This window comes from Meles meles, chromosome 8 (genome assembly GCF_922984935.1).
Source record: "Meles meles chromosome 8, mMelMel3.1 paternal haplotype, whole genome shotgun sequence".
Classification (NCBI taxonomy): domain Eukaryota; kingdom Metazoa; phylum Chordata; class Mammalia; order Carnivora; family Mustelidae; genus Meles; species Meles meles.
The window spans coordinates 16,266,017-16,290,078 of NC_060073.1; the positions used below are offsets into that span (position 1 = coordinate 16,266,017).

The window sequence follows — 24,062 nt, forward strand, 5'->3', positions numbered from 1 at the left end:
ACTCTCTATATATTTAACCATGAGAAAGAAAGAAATACTGTCATTTATGGTGACAGGGATAGAACTTGAGGACATTATGCTAAACAAAATAAGCCAAAGAAAGAGAAATAGTGCATTGTATCAGTTATATATGCAATCTTTAAAAAAAAATCATCAGGGCGCCTGGGTGGCTTACTGGGTTAAAGCCTCTGCCTTCAGCTCAGGTCATGATCCCAGGGTCCTGGGATCCAGCCCCACATCAGGCTCTCTGCTCAGCAGGGAGCCTGCTTCCCCCTTTCTCTATGCCTGCCTCTCTGCCTCCTTGTGATCTCTGTCTGTCAAATAAATAAAATCTAAAAAAAAACAATAATCTCATTGAATCAGAAAGTAGAAGAGTAGTTTCCAGGAGGAGTTGGAGGAACCAGGAGAGGTTGATAGAAGTTTATAAATAGACAGCGATGAGTACAGATCTGAGATTCTAATGTGTAATGTCTTGACTGTAATTGACAAAACTGTTATAAACATGAAATTTTCTAAGAGAGAAGAACTTAATTTTTTTTTAGAAAGATAAATATGGGATAAGATAAAGATAAGATATGTGAGGTGATAGATGCACTGACTAATAAAATGAGGCAACCCTTTTATAATAAGGAAAAAAAGATTGCTTTGAAGTATCGAGGACATGTAATAACATAATCCTGAGCATTTCTCTGGTGTTGAACAGAATATTAAAAGAACCTAGAAGTGTCACAACCAGCCTTCTGGATGGATGCTTAGACACAGAGGAAGGGTTGAAGAAAGGGTGAGGGACCTGGAGATGGTGCTGGGCAGGAAGTCATGTACAACTATATCACCCCCAGCTGGTTTTGGACTCATATCTTTCCCTTTAGATCCATTCAAGACATAAGAGCTTCTGCCATACCAATAATTTCAGAATCTTGGGTCTAATATAGTGTGCCTGGGTAGTATGAATATTCAATAGCATGCTGAGATAATCCCTTAACAAAAGGTTGTGATGATGTATTTTTTAGAATCTCTTTTCAGTGTAACAATTCATTGTTTATGCACCACACCCAGCGCTCCATGCAATAGTGACCTTCATAATACTACCACCTGGCTCTCCCAACCTCCCACCCCCATCCAATCAAAACCCTCAGATTGTTTTTCAGAGTCCATAGTCTCTCCTGGTTCATCTCCCCCTCTGATTCCCCTCAACTCCCCTCTCCTCTCCATCTCCCCATGTCCTCTATGTTATTTCTTTTGCCACAAATAAGTGAAACCATATGATAATTGACTCTCTCTGATTGACTTTTCACTCAGCATAATCTCTTCCAGTCCCGTCCATGTTGATATAAAAGTTGGGTATTCATCCTTTCTGATGGAGGCATAGTACTCCATAGTGTATATAGACCACGTGTTCTTATCCATTCGTCCGTTGAAGGGCATCTTGGTTCTTTCCACAGTTTAGGGACTGTGGCCATTGCTGCTATTAACATTGGGGTGCAGATGGCCCTTCTTTCACTACATCTGTATCTTTGGGGTAAATACGCAGTAGTGCAATTGCAGGGTCATAGGGAAGCTCTATTTTTAATTTCTTAAGGAATCTCCACACTGTTCTCCAAAGTGGCTGCACTAACTTGCATTCCAACCAAAGTGCAAGAGGGTTCCCCTTTCTCCACATCCTCTCCAACACACGTTGTTTCCTGTCTTGTTAATTTTGGCCATTGTAACTGGTGTAAGGTGATATCTCAGTGTGGTTTTGATTTGAATCTCCCTGATGGTTAGTGATGATGAACATGTTTTCATGTGTCTGATAGCCACTTGTATGTCTTCATTGAAGAAGTGTCTGTTCATGTATTCTGCCCATTTTTTGACATGATTATCTGTTTTGTGTGTGTTGAGTTTGAGGGGTTCTTTATAGATCCTGGATATCAACCTTTTGTCTCTACTGTCATTTGTGACTATCTTCTCCCATTCCGTGGGTTGCCTCTTTGTTTTGTTGACTGTTTCCTTTGCTGTACAGAAACTTTTGATCTTGATGAAGTCCCAAAAGTTCATTTTCGCTTTTGTTTCCTTTGCCTTTGGAGGCATATCTTGAAAGAAGTTGCTGTGCTTGATATCGAAGAGGTTACTGCCTATGTTTTCCTCTAGAATTTTGATGGATTCCTGTCTCACGTTGAGGTCTTTTATCCATTTCAAGTTTATCTTTGTGTATGGTGTAAGAAAATGGTTGAGTTTCATTCTTCTAGATATAGTTGTCCAATTTTCCCAGCACCATTTATTGAAGAGACCATCTTTTTTTTTCACTGTATATTTTTTCCTGCTTTGTTGAAGATTACTTGACCACAGAATTTAGGGTCCTTATCTGGGCTATTCTGTTCCACTGGTCTATGTATCTGTTTTTATGCCAGTACCATGCTGTCATGGTGATCACAGCTTTGTAGTAAAGCTTGAAATCAGGTAATGTGATGCCCCCAGTTTTGTTTTTCTTTTTCAACATTTCCTTAGCAACTCCGAGTCTCTTCTGACTCCATAGAAATTTTAGGATTATTTGCTCCAGCTCTTTGAAAAATACCAGTGGAATTTTGATCGGAATGGCATTAAAATTATAGATTGCTCTAGGCAGTATAGACATTTTAACAATGTTTATTCTTCTGATCCAAGAGCATGAAATGGCCTTCCATCTTTTTGTGTCTTCTTCAATTTCTTTCATGAGTGTCCTATAGTTCCTTGAGTACAGATCCTTTACCTCTTTGCTTAGGTTTATTCTCATGTATCTTATGGTTCATGGTGCTACAGTCAATGGAATCGATTCTCTAATTTCTCTTTCTGTATTTTCATTATTAGTGTATAAGAAAGCCACTGGCTTTCTTTACTTTTTGTAAATTGACTTTGTATCTTGCCTCATTACTGAATTGCTGAATGAGTTCTAGTATTTTGGGGGTGGAGTCTTTTGGTTATCCATATAAAGAATCATGTTGGTGTGCCTGGGTGGCTCAGTGGATTAAGTCACTGCCTTCGGCTCAGTTCATGATCTCAGGGTCCTGGGATCGAGCCCCACATCGGGCTCTCTGCTCCGCAGGGAGCCTGCTTCCTCCTCTCTCTCTGCCTGCCTCTCTGCCTAGTTGTGATTTCTCTCTGTTAAATAAATAAAATATTAAAAAAAAAGAATCATGTCATCTGCAAAGAGAGAGAGAATTTGACTTCTTCATTGCCAATTTGAATACCTTTTATTTCTCTTTGTTTTCTGATTGCTGTTGCTAGGACTTCTAATACTATGTTGAACAAGAGTGGTAAGAGTGGGCATCCTTGTCGTGTTCTGATCTCAGCAGGAAGGCTCTGAGCTTTCTTCCCATTGAGAATGATATTTGCAGTGGGTTTTTCATAGATAGATTTTATGATGTTCAGGAATATTCCCTCTATCCCTACACTTTGAAGCATTTTAATCAGGAATGGGTGCTGGATTTTGTCAAATTCTTTTTCTGAATCAATTGAGAGGACCATGTGGTTCTTCTCTCTTCTCTTATTGATTTGTTCTATCACATTGATTTGTGATTGATTTGTGAATGTTGAATCATTCTTGCAACTCAGGGATGAATCCCACCTAGTCATTGTCATAATCTTTTTAATGTGCTCTTGGATCCTATTTGCTAAGATGCTGTTGAGTATCTTAGCATCCATATTCATAAGTGATATTGGTCTGAAATTCTCCTTTTTGGTGGGGTCTTTGCCTGGTTTGGTGATCAGGGTAATGCTGGCTTCTTAAAAAGAGTCTGGACGTTTTCCTTCTGCTTCAATTTTTTGCAAAAGCTTTAGGAGAATAGGTTCTATTTCTTCTTTGAATGTTTGGTAGAATTCCCCAAGGAATCCATCAGTTCCTGGGCTCTTGTTTTTAGGGAGGTTTTTGATCACTGCTTCAATCTCGTATTCATGTTGTCAATCTCTTCCTGGTTCAATTTTGGAAGTTTATAGTTTTCCAGGAATGCATCCATTTCAACTAGGTTGCTTAAGTTCTTTGCATATAACGGTTGATAATAATTTCTGATGATTGTTTCTACTTCCTTGGTGTTAGTTGTGATCTTTCCCTTTTCATTCATAATTTTATTAATTTGTGTTTTCTCTCTTTTCTTTTGGATTAGTTTGGCCAATGGTTTGCTGATCTTATTGATTGTATCAAGAAACCAGCTTCTATTTTCATTGATACATTCTACTGTATCTCTAGTTTCTATCTCATTGATCTCTGCTCTAATCTTGATTATTTCCCTCCTTATGTGTGGAGTTGGTTTAATTTGTCATTGATTCTCCAGTTCTGTAAGGTATAGAGACAGCTGGTGTATTCTGGATTTTTCAGTTTTTTTGAGGGAGGCTTGGATGACTATGTATTTCCCTCTTAGTACTGCCTTTGCTGTATCCCATAGGTTTTGGACCGAAATACCTTCATTCTCAATGGTTTCCATGAAAGTTTAAGTTCTTCTTTGATCTCCTGGTTGATCCAAGCATTCTTAAGCAAGGTGGTCTTTAGCTTCAAGGTGTTTGAGTTCCTTCCAAACTTTTCCTTGAGGTTGAGCTCCAGTGTCAAAGCATTTTGATCTGGGAATATGCAGGGAATAATCTCAATCTTTTGGATTCGGTTGAGCCCTGATTTGTGACCCAGTGTGTGGTCTATTCTGTAGAAGGTTCTCTGTGCACTTGAGAAGAATGAGTAGACTATTGTTTTAGGGTGGAATGTTCTGTATATATCGATGAGGTCTATCTGGTCCAATGTGCCATTCAATGCTCTTGTTTTTTTATTGATTTTCTGCTTGGATGATCTTTCTTTTACTGAGACTGGCTTGTTAAGATCTCCTTCTATTAATGTATTCATATCAATATGACTTTTTATCTTGATTAATAGTTTTCTTATGTAATTGGCTGTTCCCATATTGGGGGCATAAATATTTACAATTGTTAGCTCTTCTTGGTGGATAGACAAATTTTAAGAAAATCCTTGAGGAGAACGCAGGCAGCAACCTCTTCGACCTCAGCCGCAGCAACATCTTCCTAGGAACAATGGCAAAGGCAAGGGAAGCAAGGGCGAAAATGAACTATTGGGATTTCATCAAGATCAAAAGCTTTTGCACAGCAAAGGAAACAGTTAACAAAACCAAAAGACAACTGACAGAATGGGAGAAGATATTTGCAAACGACATATCAGATAAAGGGCTAGTATCCAAAATCTATAAGGAACTTAGCAAACTCAACACCCAAAGAACAAACAATCCAATCAAGAAATGGGCAGAGGACATGAACAGACATTTCTGCAAAGAAGACATCCAGATGGCCAACAGACACATGAAAAAGTGCTCCACGTCACTCGGCATCAGGGAAATACAAATCAAAACCACAATGAGATATCACCTCACACCAGTCAGAATGGCTAAAATTAACAAGTCAGGAAATGACAGATGCTGGCGAGGATGTGGAGAAAGGGGAACCCTCCTCCACTGTTGGTGGGAATGCAAGCTGGTGCAACCACTCTGGAAAACAGCATGGAGGTTCCTCAAAATGTTGAAAATAGAACTACCCTATGACCCAGCAATTGCACTACTGGGTATTTACCCTAAAGATACAAACATAGTGATCCGAAGGGGCACGTGTACCCGAATGTTTATAGCAGCAATGTCTACAATAGTCAGACTATGGAAAGAACCTAAATGTCCATCAACAGATGAATGGATCAAGAAGATGTGGTATATATACACAATGGAATACTATGCAGCCATCAAAAGAAATGAAATCTTGCCATTTGCGACGACGTGGATGGAACTAGAGCGTATCATGCTTAGTGAAATAAGTCAATCGGAGAAAGACAACTATCATATGATCTCCCTGATATGAGGACATGGAGAAGCAACATGGGGGGGTAGGGGGATAGGAGAAGAATAAATGAAACAAGATGGGATTGGGAGGGAGACAAACCATAAATGACTCTTAATCTCACAAAACAAACTGGGGGTTGCTGGGGGGAGGTGGGATTGGCAGAGGGGGAGCGGGCTATGGACATTGGGGAGGGGAGGCGAACCATAAGAGACTATGGACTCTGAAAAACAACCTGAGGGTTTTGAAGGGTCAGGGGTGGGAGGTTGGGGGAACAGGTGGTGGGTGATGGGGAGGGCACGTTTTGCATGGAGCACTGGGTGTCGTGCAAAAAGAATGAATACTGTTACGCTGAAAAAAAAAATAAATAAAAAAAAGAATTATGTAGTGTCCTTCTGTATCTATGACTACAGTCTTTAATTTAAAATCTAATTTATCTGATATGAGAATTGTCACCCCAGCCTTCTTTTGAGGCCCTTTGGCATGAAAGATTCTTCTCCATCCCTTCAGTTTCATCCCTTCAGTCTACATGTATCCTTAGGTTTGAAATGGATCTTTTGTAGACAACATATGAATGGGTCCTATCGTTTTATCCAATTTGCAACCCTGTGTCATTTTATGAACACATTTAGGCCATTCACATTGAGAGTGATTATCGAGAGATACGTTTTTATTGACATCGTGTTATCTGTGAAGTCTTTGTTTCTATAGATTTTCTCTATACATTTCTGTTCAATGATATTCTTAGGATTTTTCCTCTTTTATAGAACCCCCTTAATATTTCCTGCAGTGTCAGCTGGGTGTTCACATACTCTTTTAAACCTTGCTAGTCTTGGAAGCTCTTTATCTTTCCCTCCATTTTGAATGTCAGTCTTGCTGGATAAAGTATTCTTGGCTGCATTTTCTTCTCATTTAGTGAGCTGAGTACATCTTGCCAGCCCTTTCTTGGTTGCCAGCTGTGGGTAGGTCTGATGTTATTTTAATGAGCTTTCCTCTGTATGTAAAGAATTTCTTTCCTAGCTGCTTTCAAGAGCTCCTGTCTACAATTATGATTCATCATTTTCACTATCAAGTGCCTTGAGGTCTTCCTAGATTCGATGATCTTGGGGTGAGACATTTATGTCTCTAGTACATAAACATACATGAATGCAGGTTCCATTTGCAAGATTCAGAAAATTTTCATGGAGAATTCGTTCAACTATATCTTCTAGTCTTCTTTCTTTCTCCTCCCCCTTAGGGATTCCAAGAATTCTGACATTGGAATGTTTCATGGCATCATTTATTTCCCTAATTCTGTTCTCGTGACTTCTTAGCTGATTGTTCCAGGCTTCCTCCTGATCCTTTTTCTCTGTTTGTCCTCGAGATCACTAATTCTATTTTCTGCCTCAGTTACCCTAGTTTTTAGAGAATTTAGGTTATATTGGACCTCATTGAGAACATTGTGAACATCATCCCTGGTGGCTTTCACTTCTGCCCTAATCAATTCCATTTTGTCATCCATGGCTTTCTCCAACCTAGCTATTTCCTGGATAATTGTTAGCCTGAATTCCCTTTCTGACATACTGTGTCTGTCCATATTCAATAGCTCTGTTGCAGAAAGATCAGTCTCTGAATTTTTCTTCGGTTGGGCGTTCCTCCTCCTAGTAGTTTTGGGGAGAGATGGCTGAATGGATGTGTAGCTGAATGTATTGATCATGGTGCAGGCAAGGTTCACCCTGGAATGCTTCTGAGAAATCAAGTGGCCCCATCCAAAAGAAGGAGAAAAGAAGAAAAAAGAGAGAGAGAGAGAGAGAGAGAGAGAGAGATAGGAAAGGAAAAAAAAAAAGAAAAAAGAAAAAAGAAAAGAAAGAAAGATAAAATAAAAGACAAGGCCCAACCCAAATGTGCCCCAGGTAAGACTTATGAAGTATATAAACAAAAACAGAAAAACAAAAGATGGACAAAAGTATATGAAAAGAGAAATAACAAACAAATAAACAAACTGAAAAGAACCTACTCAAAAAGAAAAGCAGACAAACAAAAAGACCAACAAAAGTAGAAGAGAAGAGGAAATAAATAAATAAAAACAAACAAACAAACAAAAAGAACCTCTTCAAAAAGAACCCCAAGTATAAGATTTATATACTACCAGGACAAAAACAAATACACAGAAACACTGACAGAAGCAAAAGATGGGAGAATGGTTATAAATTCTCAGTGTGGGCAAGGAAGGTTGTTTTGATTCTTCCTGCATGTATCTTGATATCTTTGTTAAAGGACTCAACTTTCCTAAGATAAAGGGATTTAAAAACTGGTTTACCTATAGGGGTAGCATTGATTGAGGAAAGGGGATTACCTTGAATATTAACTGTTATGAATATTAAAAAAAAGAATAAACTAAACTAAACTAAACTTTAAAAATTTAAAAAACAGAAAAGCAAAGAAAAAACACAGTTATATGTATCCAAAAGTTCAAGTTAAAATGTTATTATGGAATTTGATGTACTAGACATCTCACTGTGATGGTGAATAGGTTAAAATTTTATATATATTAAAAAAATTGAAGCAGAATAGTGGGAATGAATTAAAAATAAAAATTGTGTCTATGAAGTAGTGGTGGTTATACTCTTGTCTTTTTTTTTTTTTTTTTGGTTGGCTTTCTGGGGGTGGGGCCTGCCACGTGGGCTTTCAGGGAGTCTTGCTGGAGTTAAGTACTCCTCTCCCCATCAAGGGGGTGGGCTCTGAGGAAACCAGTTTTTCAGGTTTTGTTCTCTTGAGGTTTTTTTGTTTGTTTGTTTGTTTTCTCTCGCCTTGGCAGATTTTGATGCTTTTTTTTTAGGTTTAGAGGAAAGCAAACTGCCCCCAGACCTCCCTCTCAGAGAGAGGCCTCAGTCTGTTCCCTTCTGGGTGCTCCAGAGCACATAAATTCCCCCTCCACCAGTGGCAGAGTTCATTCCCAGTCATGGTCTCTGGGGTCATAGGAACTCCCACTTGTATGGAAAACCAGGATAGCCATGCCTGTCTTAGCAGCTCCAGACTGCCAGAGAAGGCCCAAACAGTGACAGCACACTGAGATTTTCCTGCTGTCCCGGGTAGGGAGTGCTCAGACTCTCCGGGTCCGAGAGAGCACTGTCTGGCGCCTGCACCTCTCTCAAAGGAGGGTATGGGGTGCGACTCAGACTCTGGTAGCATGGCATACATGTGGAGAGTGCAAAAGGCTGTGGTTCTGCTGGCTGGTGAGGCTCCCTCACCCTCACAGGAGCTGCCATCCAGATGCTCTCAGGCATGCTGGCAGCTCAGGGACCAAGGCATGGATTCTTTGCCGCAATCTCTCTGGCTCTGCACCAGCGGTGGCTGTCCTGGGTCCGGGGATTTAAGCCCATTCCCTAGCTGCCCCGATTCCCACAATTTTCCCCCACAATCCTTTGCTTTTTTGAGTGCTTTCAACCAGACTCCAAGTTAATGCTGGTCCCCAATTTCAGGGCAATCCTGTATTGGGATATAACCTTCCAATGTTCCCAGAACGCTCCCAGAAGCGACCCATTGTTTTTTTTTTTTTTTTAATCTTCTTTTTTTTTTTTTAAGATTTTTTATTTATTTATTTGACAGAGAGAGAGATCACAAGTAGACAGAGAGGCAGGCAGAGAGAGAGAGAGAGAAGCAGGCTTGCCGCTGAGCAGAGAGCCCGATGTGGGGCTCGATCCCAGGACCCTGAGATCATGACCCGAGCCGAAGGCAGCGGCTTAACCCACTGAGCCACCCAGGTGCCCCTAATCTTCTGATATCAATCTAATGTTTGCACTCCACTTTACCTGCCCACTGGTGTCTTCCGCCCCCCACAGAGATTCTGAAGTGTATAATTCTAATCTCAGACTGATTTCATGGGTGATCAGAGTTCTTTGGTAGGTAATCAGTTCACGTTAGGGTACAGGTTGAAATGGCGCCTCCTCCTACTACTCCGCCATCTTGTCTCTTCTTGTGATGATGTGTTTTTAAATTAGCAATAAATCCCAGTAGAAATGGGTAGAATTTCTTAAACTACACATTTGTGAACATAAATATTTCTTAAATATTCTATGTTTAAACTCACATGCAGAGCAAAACATCCTATGAAATTCTTCTATGTATTTGCCCAACCGATATTTTTGAAGATAGTAGACATTGTGGCACATCTGGGTGGCTCGGTTGGTAGTGTCCACCTTAGGCTCAGGTCATGGTCCTGGGACCCTGGGATCAAGCCCCACGTCAGGGATGATGTTCAGCAGGCAGTCTGCTTCCCCTTCTCCCTTTAATGCTCCTCCTGTTTGTGTTCTCTTTCCATCTCTCTCAAATGAATAAAAAAAAGAAATCTTTACAAAAAATAGTAGGCTGGAAAATGAATCCTAGAAAGAACATCTGGTAAGTAGATAAATAATCTTAGTTTGGAACATTTTTTGTGGGCTTATTATATAACATGTTCACATCTTTTCTCTCAAAATATTGTGGATCATGAGAAAAAATAAATGATAATAAAAGGTTTTGGTTTTGTTGCATAAGATTCTTTCCAGTGGTTATTCCTTCTGACTTGTCCTCGAGACCCTCAGGGTCCCCAAACACACACAGATTCAATCATACACACACAAAGGTACACATACACACATTAGATCTTTATATTTAAAAATAATCCAAATACTTTTTGGAAGTATAGTTACATTTAACCAGAGCAAACAGACCTATGAATAAATAAACAGTCAGAAGAAATTCTGTGAAATGAGCAGAATCCTTCACCTGGTATTTCAGAGGTTTTCATGGCAAAAAAAAAAAAAAAGTATTAGTTTTATATATAAAAAGTTCTAAGAGTTGAAACATCCAAAGAGGATCCTGGCATCCACAGACAGACAGACACTACTGCCTCTATGTGTTTTCTTGGATTTTGCCTTGGCACTGGGGCAGGAATACTGAAGTCAATCAAACTCTGGAAGCAATCCAATCATTCCTCTGAGAAAACACAAGTGCTTGGGCAGAGAGAAATGTCTAGACAAATGGGAACCAAAACACGAAGCTGAGATTGGATTAAATTTTTTCAGGTTCTTCTAGGATTTATTTTTTATGCATCTCCTCTTCATGTTACTTACTAAGATAATTTGCCATTTCCCTTTTATTTTTTTAAATTTACCCATTTGACAGAGATCACAAGTAGGTGGGGGGGGCAAAGCAGGCTCTCCGCTGAGCCAAGAGCCAGAGGTGGGGCTCAATCCCAGGACCCTGAGATCATGACCTGAGCCAAAGGCAGAGGCTTAACCCATTGAGCCACCCAGGCACCTGATGATTTGCCGTTTCCATTCATTTTCATGATTTGTGTCACCAGGTTTTTTGATTGAAGTCTGAGCTCTTATTTGTCTTTTGTTTATATTTTTCTTGTGTATATAAGAAAGACTCTGGATCTGATAAATTGTGACTTGCCTACTAATTTCTGGCATTTTATGATTCAGTTCCTTCATGGATTTTTTTTTTTAAATGGATCAACATGTAGAAGAGCAGTGAGTATATTTTAAATACTTTGAGTAACTGATTTCATTTTATCTTTACTAATTTATTTTTATTTCCAATATGAAGTCAGGAGAGTTAAAGTCAGAGAATCATTTTAAATCAGAATTAATTATGCAAACTTATTGATGTGTGATTAATTTCTAAATACAACTTGAGTTTTTAGGTGAAGAAGCTATCATGAGCAAAACTTGGTCTTAAAATCATGGATTTTTTTTTTTTTTTATTTTCAGGTTTCATTTATTTGACAGACAGAGATCACAAGTAGGCAGAGAGGCAGGCAGAGAGAGAGGCAGGCTCCTCGCTGAGCAGAGTGCTCAATGTAGGGCTCGATCCGAGGACCCTGGGATCTTGACCTGAGCTGAAGGCAGAAGGTTTAACCCACTGAGGCACACAGGTGCCCCTAAAATCATGGATTTTAACAACTCCTTTGCTATACTGAATGTTTCCTCATGTGGTCTAGCCATCAAACCTGAATTTTCTAATACAAAATTATTAAAATTTTCTTTTTCCATCACAATTCACAGCTTATATAACATTGTCTTAACTGTGCATATAACTGATTTTGTGCCTGTAAACTTGTTCTTACTGTCTCAAAGGTCTACAAAATTAATTATATTTTAAACTTATTTTTGTATGATTAAATTAATATTTCTTTCTAGTAATTATTAAACTCTTAAGTCCCAAGTTCATCACCCATAACCATGATACCAGTTGAACAAGTACACTTTGAAATGCTTTCCTCCCTCTCCTATGTAGGTCTAGCTGGCCCTTTGTTTTGTTAAAAAGATGTTGAGACCTGATGTTTGACACCAAGTTTTTCTCATGGCCTGTTTCATCTCTGTATTTCTCAGTGTATAGATTAAGGGATTGAACATAGGAGCAATGATGGTGTAAAACAAGGCAAATATTTTATCTTCAGAGAAAGTGGTTGGAGGTCGAAGGTAGGCAAAGATTGAAGGCCCGAAAAATAAAGCTATCACAGTGATATGAGACCCACAGGTAGAGAGGGCTTTGCATCTTCCTTCAGCTGAGTTATGTCTTAAACTGAATAATATAATAATGTAAGAAAAAAACAAAACTGCAAAAGTCACTAACGTAACCAGTCCTGAATTGACAACCATAAGGACACCAGGGATATAGGTATCCATACAGGCAATCTTTAGCAAAGGAAAAATATCACAAAAATAGTGATCTATCTCATTAGGACCACAGAAGGGCAACCTGATTACCATAAGAAACTGAGGAAAGCAGTGGACAGCCCCACCAGCCCACGCAGCCAAGATTAGGAGATGGCACCTTGTCCTGTTCATGATAAGCAGGTAGTGGAGAGGTTTGCAGATGGCAGCATAGCGATCAAAGGCCATGACTGTAAGGATTAAAACTTCAATCATTCCAAAGAAGTGCATTGTAAAGACCTGTAACATGCAACTACCATAGGAGATAGTTTTTCTTTCCACTAGCAGGTCAGCAATGAATTTAGGTGTAATGCTAGAGGTATAGCAGATGTCCATAGAGGATAAGTGGCTGAGGAAGTAGTACATGGGTTGGTGCAAAAGAGGACTGCATTGAATGGAGACGAGGATCAGAAGGTTTCCTGCCAACAGGGCAACATAACAGAATAAGAAGAGCACAAAGCAAAATATTTTCATGTTCTGGTCATACAAAAGTCCCAAGAGAATGAATTCTGAGACATTCCTCTTGCTCTCCATGTGTTTCAGACTGACATAGATTATAAACAGATGGGTTAAATATCTGAAAAGAAAAATAGGAATCTGCATAAAAAATCAGCAGCATGACAACAATACTATAAAATTTACCCAAAAGCAAATTGATATCATCGAATACATATTATTTATTCCTGATATCTAGATTTATGCTTCTTTTTTATTTCCCCTATTTTAGAAATCTATTGTAAATAATTCTGTAACAGGAAAAATGATGTAATTTTCAACATTAGCATCCATGATGATGGAATAATCAAATAGGTTGATGTTAAAGAAATAATTTTATCATTATTTGTTGTATTAATTAGGTAACAAAAGAACTATAATTTACATCATTAAAAAATTTGTACATTTTTAAATGTAGATGTTTATCCATAGGTGAAACTCTTTTTCTTTCAGAATGATCTGGACAAATTCTGTTTTTATTTGGGAGTGTATTATCACGAATGAAAATTTACTGAAAATATATCAGTTTGTGGAATGCCAGGGTGCCTCAGGTGGTTAAATGCCCAACTCTTGATGTTGGCTCAGGTCATGATCTCAGGGTCATGAAATAGAGCCCTGTATTAGGCTCTGTGCTGGGTGTGGAGCTGCTTAAGATTCTCTCCCTCTCCCTCTCTACCCCCGCCTCTCTCTGGTCTCTCCCTCCCTAAAAAAAAAATTAAAAATATAAAGGATTATCTTCCTTGCCTTGTGGACAAACACTATCAATTGCACATTTTAAACTAAAATACTGTCAGGCACATTAAAAGTGAATAATGTTGGAAACAGTGCACCAAATAATCTGTCAATGGATTCAATTTGTAATAAAATAAAGAGCCATTTTTTTCATTTCTCCTATTAAGATTTTACAAGATAAACAAAAATTGTTTTAAATTAATCTAAATTTGTGATGGCAAGTGAAAAATGAAATATGTAAAGAAATCTCCCAAGTATATTAACACTGTTTATATTTCATGACTTTTCCTTGGAACTTCAGTATTTTATATGTGATCTAGGGAATAAAAATTCAACAAAAGAAGATGATACACAATGTAGCTCAAAAAGAGATTTGTTTCAACACTCAGCAACTAGATGTTACATCAGTGAATGGATCAAAGATTCACAAATTTGCATCTTTTGCAGAATCTTGAGACTTTATTTATATAGAGACAGAGGGTGGGATAGACAGAATATACTCTGGGAGCTGTTTTAGCCAATACTGAGAAATTAAATGTCACTCAGTGAGATTGCAGACACTACGACACAACTTTCACCTTTATCTAACCTGATATAACTACCATATCTGGCCACCCCGGGTGAATATTTTAAAAACACAGAATGCTATTATAGCAAAGGTATTTAGAAGTCATCAAATCCACCAAAAACTCAAAATCTATGACTTTAATATCATTTTAGAGGTAACTTGGGTAGCATTTTTGAACAGTGTATAAGAAACTCATTGTTTTAATTTATTATTCAACTTTAATTTCATCAAGGAAAAAAAAGAGTCCATCTGTTTCTACTATGACTTTGGTACCACTATCAGGCTTCCTGACCTCTCTCTTGTTTTTAATAAAGCAAACACGATTATCAGTTCACCATGTTCAACAGTGAATGGTACTTAAATAGAGGTTAATAATTTTATGATTCTTTGATCAATTTTCTCCTTACCTTATTACAGCCAGTGCTGATTCCTAATTTAGGAGATGGCATACCCTTTACAGAGAGATGTGTTTGCCTAAAACAAATTGACTCAAAGTTAATTGTTAGATAAACAACTTAAAGTGGACGTCACTTATATATCCAAACCCAGTTTCCAATAAAAGAGATGCAGATCAAAATAATCTAGGCAATTTAGCATCAAAATGTAATATCATGTGGAGGACAGGTATCTTGATTCCCACTCAGTGCAGAGCTTCAGCCAATGTTTGTGAGCAGTACAAAATGATGGAGTGTCCTGCAGACTAGCAGTGAGAAGATGCATTTTGAAATCTCATCCCAATTATTAAAAAGAAAAAGGTGTACAAGGTAACAGATTACTGATCACCTAATCTACATTTATGAATATTTTGAAGGATATATTTTGCAGTTAATATAAGTATATGTTCCAGCATTCTTGATTCCAAATCATTTTGAAACAAGTTTTTCATCAGTTATAGCAATGTGCCTTCTGGTAGGATTCTGACTCATTTTCTAGATTATCGCAGATGCTTCACCCAAAACAGCTCTTAAACTCTCATCCTGATATCTGATTGGGAAATGTTATAATTACTGCTGTTAGCTGAACTAAAAGGGATCTGTGAATGCAGTCTGTGACAGATTTATTGTGATTGAAACATGTAATATATCCTTGGTCATATTTTCTGTTTGTCAAGTAATTGAAATTGTAAGTGATGAAAGGAAGAAATTTATGCATTTTCTAGTTGGAATCATGGAACAAGAAAGATATAGAAAGATGGAGAAGTATAATAACTGAATGGTGAACTGTTTTGATTCAAATTGTTTTTTGATAACAGTACCGATCTAAATATAAAAGGAAAACAATTCACTTAAATACTTCCAGTGGTCAGAGGTTTGATATTAAGTAAAATGTGTCCTTATATATGTTTTATTCCCCTTTAATTATGGCTATTTAGAATAGATGTATAAAGGTTAAAATCTGAAAAATATGGCCAGTGTTCTATAAGAAGTCAATTATCCAGCATAAGAAAAGACAATACTCATTTTTCTCATTAACTTTTTTTTTAAATATTTTATTTATTTATTTGTCAGAGAGAGAGACAGAGAGAAAGATCACAAGTAGGCAGAGGCAGAGGGAGAAGCAGGCTCCCTGCGAGCAAGGAGCCCGATATGGGACTCCATCCCAGGACGCTAGGATCATGACCTGAGCCAAAGGCAGCTGCCGAACCAACTGAGCCACCCAGGCGTCCCTCATTAACTTTGTTTAATATCTCACTTTCCTATACACCAATAACTTTTAATAAGAGCTCAATAAACAAAATTAACTTTATTCCTTTCCATACCATTTATGAATGTTGAGATTATTGCTAACTGCTTTTAGCTTCATTGTCCACATTTATAGAATCCATAATTTATCACATAATTCAGACTATAATGAAAAATACCAAAAATAATGTGGAATGCCCCAGTGTTGTACATAGTTCAAAGTTACATATTTGCTTCCTTTTACTTTTCCAAGTAAACAGTCTCTGAGATTGCCACGTACACATGTATACACAACCCAACAAAGAAAAAAAACAAAACAAAACAAAATCCCACAATATATATTAATGAGGTTGACCATGATAAATTTCAGTTTGGAGCAATCTGTTAGTAAAAAGAAATAAAAATCAAAAAAATAAAATAAAAGTTTGTATTTGGGGACTTCTAAATACTGATCACTGGCCTGTAATTTCCCTGCACTATAAAAATACAATCAAATTATTATTTTATTTCTTTGGTTGCATTGCATAAAAATTCTGCATTGTGTTTTGATTGTGCTATTTAGATAATAAAAATAATTGCTCTTACAGATAAAGTAGCTTTTCCACCATAGGTTCAGATTTTCTACTTACAATATCAGAATATGGCCCATGATAGTTCCATTAATTTAATCAGATAAATCTAGTCCATTTCAGAATGACAAGCTTTTGAAAGTTAGAAAATTACTCAGCATTGGGACATGCAATCACAAATTGGGCTATTGCTTCATAAGAATATGATGGAAAATATAAAAGCACCAAAAAGAGACTCCATAAAGTTCACTGAAACTTAAAAATTTCATTAACTTCAACTCAACTGTTTTTGTTCTCAAGTCGAATTCTTCTCATGAATAATGCACAATAAGACTATAGTTAGTGAAATTATTTTGTAGTTATCAAATTATCTTATGCTGCTAGAGAAAATATGGTTTTTAAGGGTGAAATTAAGTTTAATAAATTGAATAGCATATAACCACCCCAAAGCACAGTTGGTGGAGCATTCTCCAATGAAAGTGGCATGGTTAATTCACAGATCATTAGATCTCAGTGGCTGTAAGATTGTCTTTAGGTGAAATCAGGAGGGCTCCCTCCTGAGGTACTCACTCTGCTGATTCTTCTCCAGTATCTAAAGGTAAAATAAAATGCAGAGATTTATAAATGAATTATTCAAGCATATTTAGGTTAATTCTCTAAAATTATTTTGAGAATCTCAAAATGTCTTAGAACATTTTATATAGTTGCAAGGGCAATAGAACCTAAATTTTGATTGAACCATCAGGGATGTAAGAAGTGAATTTTAGGAAGAAAGCAAGCAAGCAAGCAAGCAAGCATTTTGAAATTCTTGCAAAAACAAATATACATTTTAAGTTCTAGGAGTCACTTCTTTTATGCCAATTGCTTAAGCAAAGTTGATTCAGAATAACAGAATATAACATATGACAACACAAGAATTAATAGATCTTTGAAACTCTAAGAAATTATATTCCCAGAGGCATTTCTGTACAGATTTTCACCTAAACCCTCTGTGTTGCTCTCCATGGTATTGACTCAGGTGCCTGTGGGCAATTTCTGGATATAACTTTACTTTTCATGTTTGTGTTGGCTTGTGTCAAGCACTTTCTCAGGAGGCTCCATAATGCTCTACTCAGAGCAATTCAGAGACTCTGCCTGACTTGCACTCATCTTGCTTTCTGAATTAAAATGATACAGCATAGGGTGCCTGGGTGGCTCAGTGGGTTAAGCCGCTGCCTTCGGCTCAGGTCATGATCTCAGGGTCCTGGGATCGAGTCCTGCATTGGGCTCTCTGCTCAGCAGGGAGCCTGCTTCCCTCTCTCTCTCTCTCTGCCTGCCTCTCTACCAACTTGTGATCTCTCTCTGCCAAATAAATAAATAAATCTTTAAAAAAATAATAATACAGCATGGAATAGTATTAGGGTAGTGTTGGTTAAGAAAGGATTCACTGAAAACAAAAACATACATTTACTTGGGCAATTAAAATGACTATTTGAGAGATACAGATTCAGGTAGAAACCTAAATTGTGTTTCCAGGAAATCAAAGAGAAGCAGAGTTATACAGGTGAAAGGCTATGAGTGTAATTCTCATTCAGGTCCTCTATGTAAAACAGAGATGAGAATTAGGGTTACTTAAATTGGTTGGGGTAATATGCAAATGAGAGTTTGGAGCTCCTTTAAATTTGACTTTTTTTTTTTTTAATATTTATTTGACAGAGAGAAATCACAACTAGGCAGAGAGGCAGGCAGAGAGAGAGGAGGAAGCAGGCTCCCTGTGGAGCAGAGAGCCAGATGTGGGGCTCAATCCCAGGACCCTGAGATCATGACCTGAGTCGAAGGCAGAGGCTTTAACCCACTGAGCCACCCAGGCGCCCCATGGAGCTCCTTTAGAAGCGAAGGATGCAGTGATTCAGGTGTCAAGGCAAGGAGGAAGTTAAGCCCAGGCTGGGGCTTGGAGCTCTCTGAAAGTTTCAGAAATCTTCATGGGTTCTCTAATGAGACCATGCATAATTGTTCCTCACTTATGAACTCCTGATCCTATAAAGAAAAAACAAAACAAAACAAAAAAAAAAAAAACAAAAAGACTCTCTTAAGTAGGCTTGCTTGCTCTATTTTGGAAATTTCCTTTTGTATTAGCCTCAGAAAACTCTGAAATGGGAAAAGACAAAAAGAAACAAACACATGCAATACAGTTCAATACACATCATTACCTAGAGTAACCTTCATGGGTAGAGTAGATAGATCAATAAAATAGTGACCCATCATCAAGACTGGAACCTGAGTTATTTATTGCTAGGGACTAACAGTGATGAAACAGAGAGGTGAGGAATGGAGGACAGTAGAAAAGGAAAGAAAAAAGAATAAATAATCCTTTCTTGATACACATGCTAGGGTAAAAATGTTGTATCATTAAGTGAGAATATAATAAAATATAAGGAGAAATCAGCACTCAATGGCCAGCAATTCTGTTTACCATTTGTCCTGGCCCTATGTAAGTTCATTTGTACAGGTTATTTCATTTGCACAGGTTATTTCATTTCTACAGGTTATTGCACAGGTCCAGTCAGAAATGTACACATTGACATTCAGGGAACAAATTTTCCATCATATACAAATCCATATATAAAAAATTTCCTTGGGATGCCTGGGTGGCTCAGTGGATTGGGCCTCTGTCTTTGGCTCAGGTCATGATCTCAGGGCCCTGGGGTCAAGCCCCATGTAGGGCTCTCTGCTCAGTGGGGAGCCTATTACCCCCTCTCTCTCTGCCTACCTCTCTGTCTACTTGTGATCTCTCTGTTAAATCAATAAAATCTTTTAAAAAATTCCTTTATACATGTTAAACTTGAGATCAAATTTTATAGAATCTTATCAGATACAAAATAATAATAGTAATAATCATCATCATCATCACCATCATCATCAATTTATCAAGAGATTATTTTGTGTTTTAAGTTTATTGTATCATTTCAACTCCAAGTAGTGCATCCTGTGAGTTAAGTAATGTTAGTTCTCTGGTTCCAATAAAAATACAGTCCCCTAGAAGTTAAAAAGATTTGCCCAAAGAGCTACTAAATAAGAATAAGGAAAAGAACTGTGTGACTTCTATGAGTGAAAGGAGCTGCTTTTTATTTGTTTACTACTTGGCTCCAGCTTGGAAAGTGTAGTAATCCTGAGGAAATAAGAGATTCTACTACTTCAGAATGATGGATATCAGAACTCAGTGTTTTACTGGTTGTCCATTTCAACATAATGCATGCTTTAGACCAAGCTTCACTCAGACCTTGTGTCAACACACAGGAGATAGTTGGTCATAAGTCTACAAATAACAGAAACAAGCATATCAAGATACACCATAGAGATGTGTACAAGTACTTAATTTATGACCTCAATCCCTGCATTTGTCTCAGTTCATATTAACTAACTCTTCTGAGAATTGATTTTGCTATATTTTTTTGAAGGAATTTTGCACCTTATTTATTTATTTATTTATTTATTTATTTTTATAAACATATAATGTATTTTTATCCCCAGGGGTACAGGTCTGTGAATCGCCAGATTTACACACTTCACAGCACTCACCATAGCACATACACGCCCCAATGTCAATAACCCCCCTCCCCCTCTCCCATCCCCACCTCCCCCAGCAATCCCCAGTTTGTTTTGTGAGATAAAGAGTCACATATGGTTTGTCACCCTCCCAATCCCATCTTGTTTCATTTATTCTTCTCCTATCCCCCTAACCCCCCATGTTGCATCTCCACGTCCTCATATCAGGGAGATCATATGATAGTTGTCTTTCTCCAATTGAATTATTTCACTAAGCATGATACCCTCTATTTCCATCCACGTTGTCGCAAATGGCAAGATTTCATTTCTTTTGATGGCTGCATAGTATTCCATTGTATATATATACCACTTCTTCTTTAACCATTCATTTGTTGATGGACATCTAGGTTCTTTCCACAGTTTGGCCATTGTAGACATTGCTGCTATAAACATTCGGGAACACGTGCCCCGTCGGATCACTACGTTTGTATCCTTAGTGTAAATACCCAGGAGTGCAATAGCTGGGTCATAGGGTAGTTCTATTTTCAACACTTTGAGGAACCTCCATGCTGTTTTCCAGAGTAGTTGCACCAGCTTGCATTCCCACCAACAGTGGAGGAGGGTTCCCCTTTCTCCGCATCCTCGCCAGCATCTGTCATTTCCTGACTTGTTCATTTTAGCCATTCTGACTGGTGTGAGGTGATATCTCATTGTGGTTTTGATTTGTGTTTCCCTGATGCCGAGTGACGTGGAGCACTTTTTCATGTGTCTGTTGGCCATCTGGATGTCTTCTTTGCAGAAATGTCTGTTCATGTCCTCTGCCCATTTCTTGATTGGATTGTTTGTTCTTTGGGTGTTGAGTTTGCTAAGTTCCTTATAGATTTTGGACACTAGCCCTTTATCTGATATGTCATTTGCAAATATCTTCTCCCATTCTGTCAGATGTCTTTTGGTTTTGTTAACTGTTTCCTTTGCTGTGCAAAAGCTTTTGATCTTGATGAAATCCCAATAGTTCATTTTTGCCCTTGCTTCCCTTGCCTTTGCTGATGTTCCTAGGAAGATGTTGCTACGGCTGAGGTCGAAGAGGTTGCTGCCTGTGTTCTCCTCAAGGATTTTGATGGATTCCTTTCTCACATTGAGGTCCTTCATCCATTTTGAGTCTGTTTTCGTGTGTGGTATAAGGAAGTGGCCCAATTTCATTTTTCTGCATGTGGCTGTCCAATTTTCCCAGCACCATTTATTGAAGAGGCTGTCTTTTTTCCATTGGACATTCTTTCCTGCTTTGTCGAAGATCAGTTGACCATAGAGTTGAGGGTCTATTTCTGGTCTCTATTCTGTTCCATTGATCTATGTGTCTGTTTGTGTGCCAGTACCATGCTGTCTTGATGATGACAGATTTGTAATAGAGCTTGAAGTCCAGAATTGTGATGCCACCAACTTTGGCTTTGATTTTCAATATTCTTTTGGCTATTCGAGGTCTTTTCTGGTTCCATATAAATTTGAGGATCATTTGTTCCATTTCTTTGAAAAAAATGGATGGTATTTTGATAGGGATTGCATTAAATGTGTAGATTGCTTTAGGTAGCATAGACATTTTCACAATATTTATTCTTCCAATCCAGGAGCATGGAACATTTTTCTATTTCTTTGTGTCTTCCTCAATTTCTTTCATGAGTACTTTATACAGTTTTCTGCATATAGATTCTTAGCCTCTTTGGTTAGGTTTATTCCTAGGTATCTTATGGTTTTAGGTGCAATTGTAAATGGGATTGACTCCTTAATTTCTCTTTCTTCTGTCTTGTTGTTGGTGTACAGAAATGCAACTGATTTCTGTGCCTTGATTTTATATCCTGACACTTTGCTGAATTCCTGTACAAGTTCTAGAAGTTTTGGAGTGGAGTCTTTTGGGTTTTCCATATTAATTGTATTTCTTTGGTGTTAGTTTTGATCTCTCCTCTTTCATTCATGATTTTATTTATTTGGGTCCTTTCTCTTTTCTTTTTGATAAGTCTGGCCAGGGGTTTATCAAACTTATTGATTCTTTCAAAGAACCAGCTCCTAGTTTCATTGATTTTTTTCTTTTCTTTTTTTTTTTTTTTTTTGGTTTCTATATCATTGATTTCTGCTCTGATCTTTATGATTTCTCTTCTCCTGTTGGGTTTATGGTTTCTTTCTTTTTCTTTCTCCAGGTCCTCTAGGTGTAGGGTTAGGTTGTGTTCTTGAGACCTTCCTTGTTTCTTGAGAAAGGCTTGTACCACTATATATTTTCCTCTCAGGACTGCCTTTGCTGTGTCCCACAGATTTTGAACCGTTGTGTTTTCATTATCATTTGTTTCCATGAATTTTTTCAATTCTTCTTTAATTTCCTTTTTGACCCATTCATTCTTTAGAAGGATGCTGTTTAGTCTCCATGTATTTGGGTTCTTTCCAGCTTTCTTCTTGTGATTGAGTTCTAGCTTCAGAGCATTGTGGTCTGAAAATAAGCAGGGAATGATCCTAATCTTTTGATACCAGTTGTGACCTGATTTGTGACCCAGGATGAGATCTCTTCTGGAGAATGTTCCATGTGCACTAGAAAAGAATGTGTATTCTGTTGCTTTGGGATGAAATGTTCTGAATATATCTGTGATGTCCATCTGGTCCAGTGTGTCATTTAAGGCCTATATTTCCTTGTTGATCTTTTGCTTGGATGATCTGTCCATTTCAGTGAGGGGAGTGTTAAAGTCCCCTACTATTATTGTATTATTATTGATGTGTTTCTTTGATTTTGTTATTAATTGGTTGATATAGTTGGCTGCTCCCACGTTAGGGGCATAGATATTTAAAATTGTTAGATCTTCTTGTTGGACAGGCCCTTTGAATATGATATAGTGTCCTTCCTCATCTCTTATTATAGTCTTTGGCTTAAAATCTAATTGATCTGATATAAGGATTGCCACTCCATCTTTCTTCTGATGCCCATTAGTATGGTAAATTGTTTTCCAACCCCTCACTTTAAATCTGGAGGTGTCTTCGCGTCTAAAATGAGTTTCTGGTAGGCAACATATTGATGGGTTTTGTTTTTTTAGCCATTCTGATACCCTGTGTCTTTTGATTGGGGCATTCAGGGTAGCTATTGAGAGATATGAATTTAGTGCCATTATTAGCCTGTAAAGTGACTGTTAATGTATATTGTCTCTGTACCTTTCTGATCTACTACTTTTAGGCTCTCTCTTTGCTTAGAGGACTCCTTTCAATATTTCCTGTAGAGCTGGTTTGGTGTTTGCAAATTCTTTCGGTTTTTTTTTTGTCCTGGAAGCTTTTGATCTCTCCTTGTATTTTCAATGATAGCCTAGCTGGATAGAGTATTCTTGGCTGCATGTTTTTCTCCTTTAGTGCTCTGAATATATCATGCCAGCTCTTTTTGGCCTGCCAGGTCTCTGTGGACAAGTCTGCTGCCAATGTAATATTTTTACCATTGTATGTTACAGACTTCTTTTCTCGGGCTGCTTTCAGGATTTTCTCTTTGTCACTAAGACTTGTAAATTTTACTATTAGGTGACGGGGTGTGGGCCTATTCTTGTTGACTTTGAGGGGGGTTCTCTGCATATCCTGGATTTTGATGTTTGTTCCCTTTGCCATATTAGGGAAATTCTCTCCAATAATTCTCTCCAATAGAGCTTCTGCTCCCATCTCTCTTTCTTCTTCTTCTGGAATCCCAATTATTCTAATCTTGTTTCTTCTTATGGTGTCACTTATCTCTCAAATTCTCCCCTCATGGTCCAGTAGCTGTTTGTCCCTCTTTTGCTCGGCTTCTTTATTCTCTGTCATTTGGTCTTCTATGTCACTAATTCTTTCTTCTGCCTCATTTATCCTAGCAGTGAGAGCCTCCATTTTTTATTGCACTTCATTATTAGCTTTTTTTATTTCAACTTGGTTAGATTTTATTTCTTTAATTTCTCCAGAAAGGGCTTTTATGTCTCCAGAGAGAGTT

At 37.8% G+C, this 24,062-nt stretch overlaps 1 protein-coding gene across 1 annotated transcript; it reads right to left on the minus strand.

Annotated features, from left to right (window-relative positions):
• Positions 1 to 12,101: 12,101 nt before the first annotated feature.
• On the minus strand, positions 12,102 to 13,052 carry LOC123948629 (olfactory receptor 4P4-like). The gene has a single exon (XM_046015825.1). It carries the CDS (start codon positions 13,050 to 13,052, stop codon positions 12,102 to 12,104), a length of 951 nt encoding a protein of 316 aa, XP_045871781.1.
• Positions 13,053 to 24,062: the final 11,010 nt, after the last annotated feature.

Bases quoted from the DNA above. Each gene is read 5' to 3' on its own strand.
- LOC123948629 (XM_046015825.1), bottom strand. From the start codon at position 13,052: ATGGAGAGCAAGAGGAATGTCTCAGAATTCATTCTCTTGGGACTTTTG.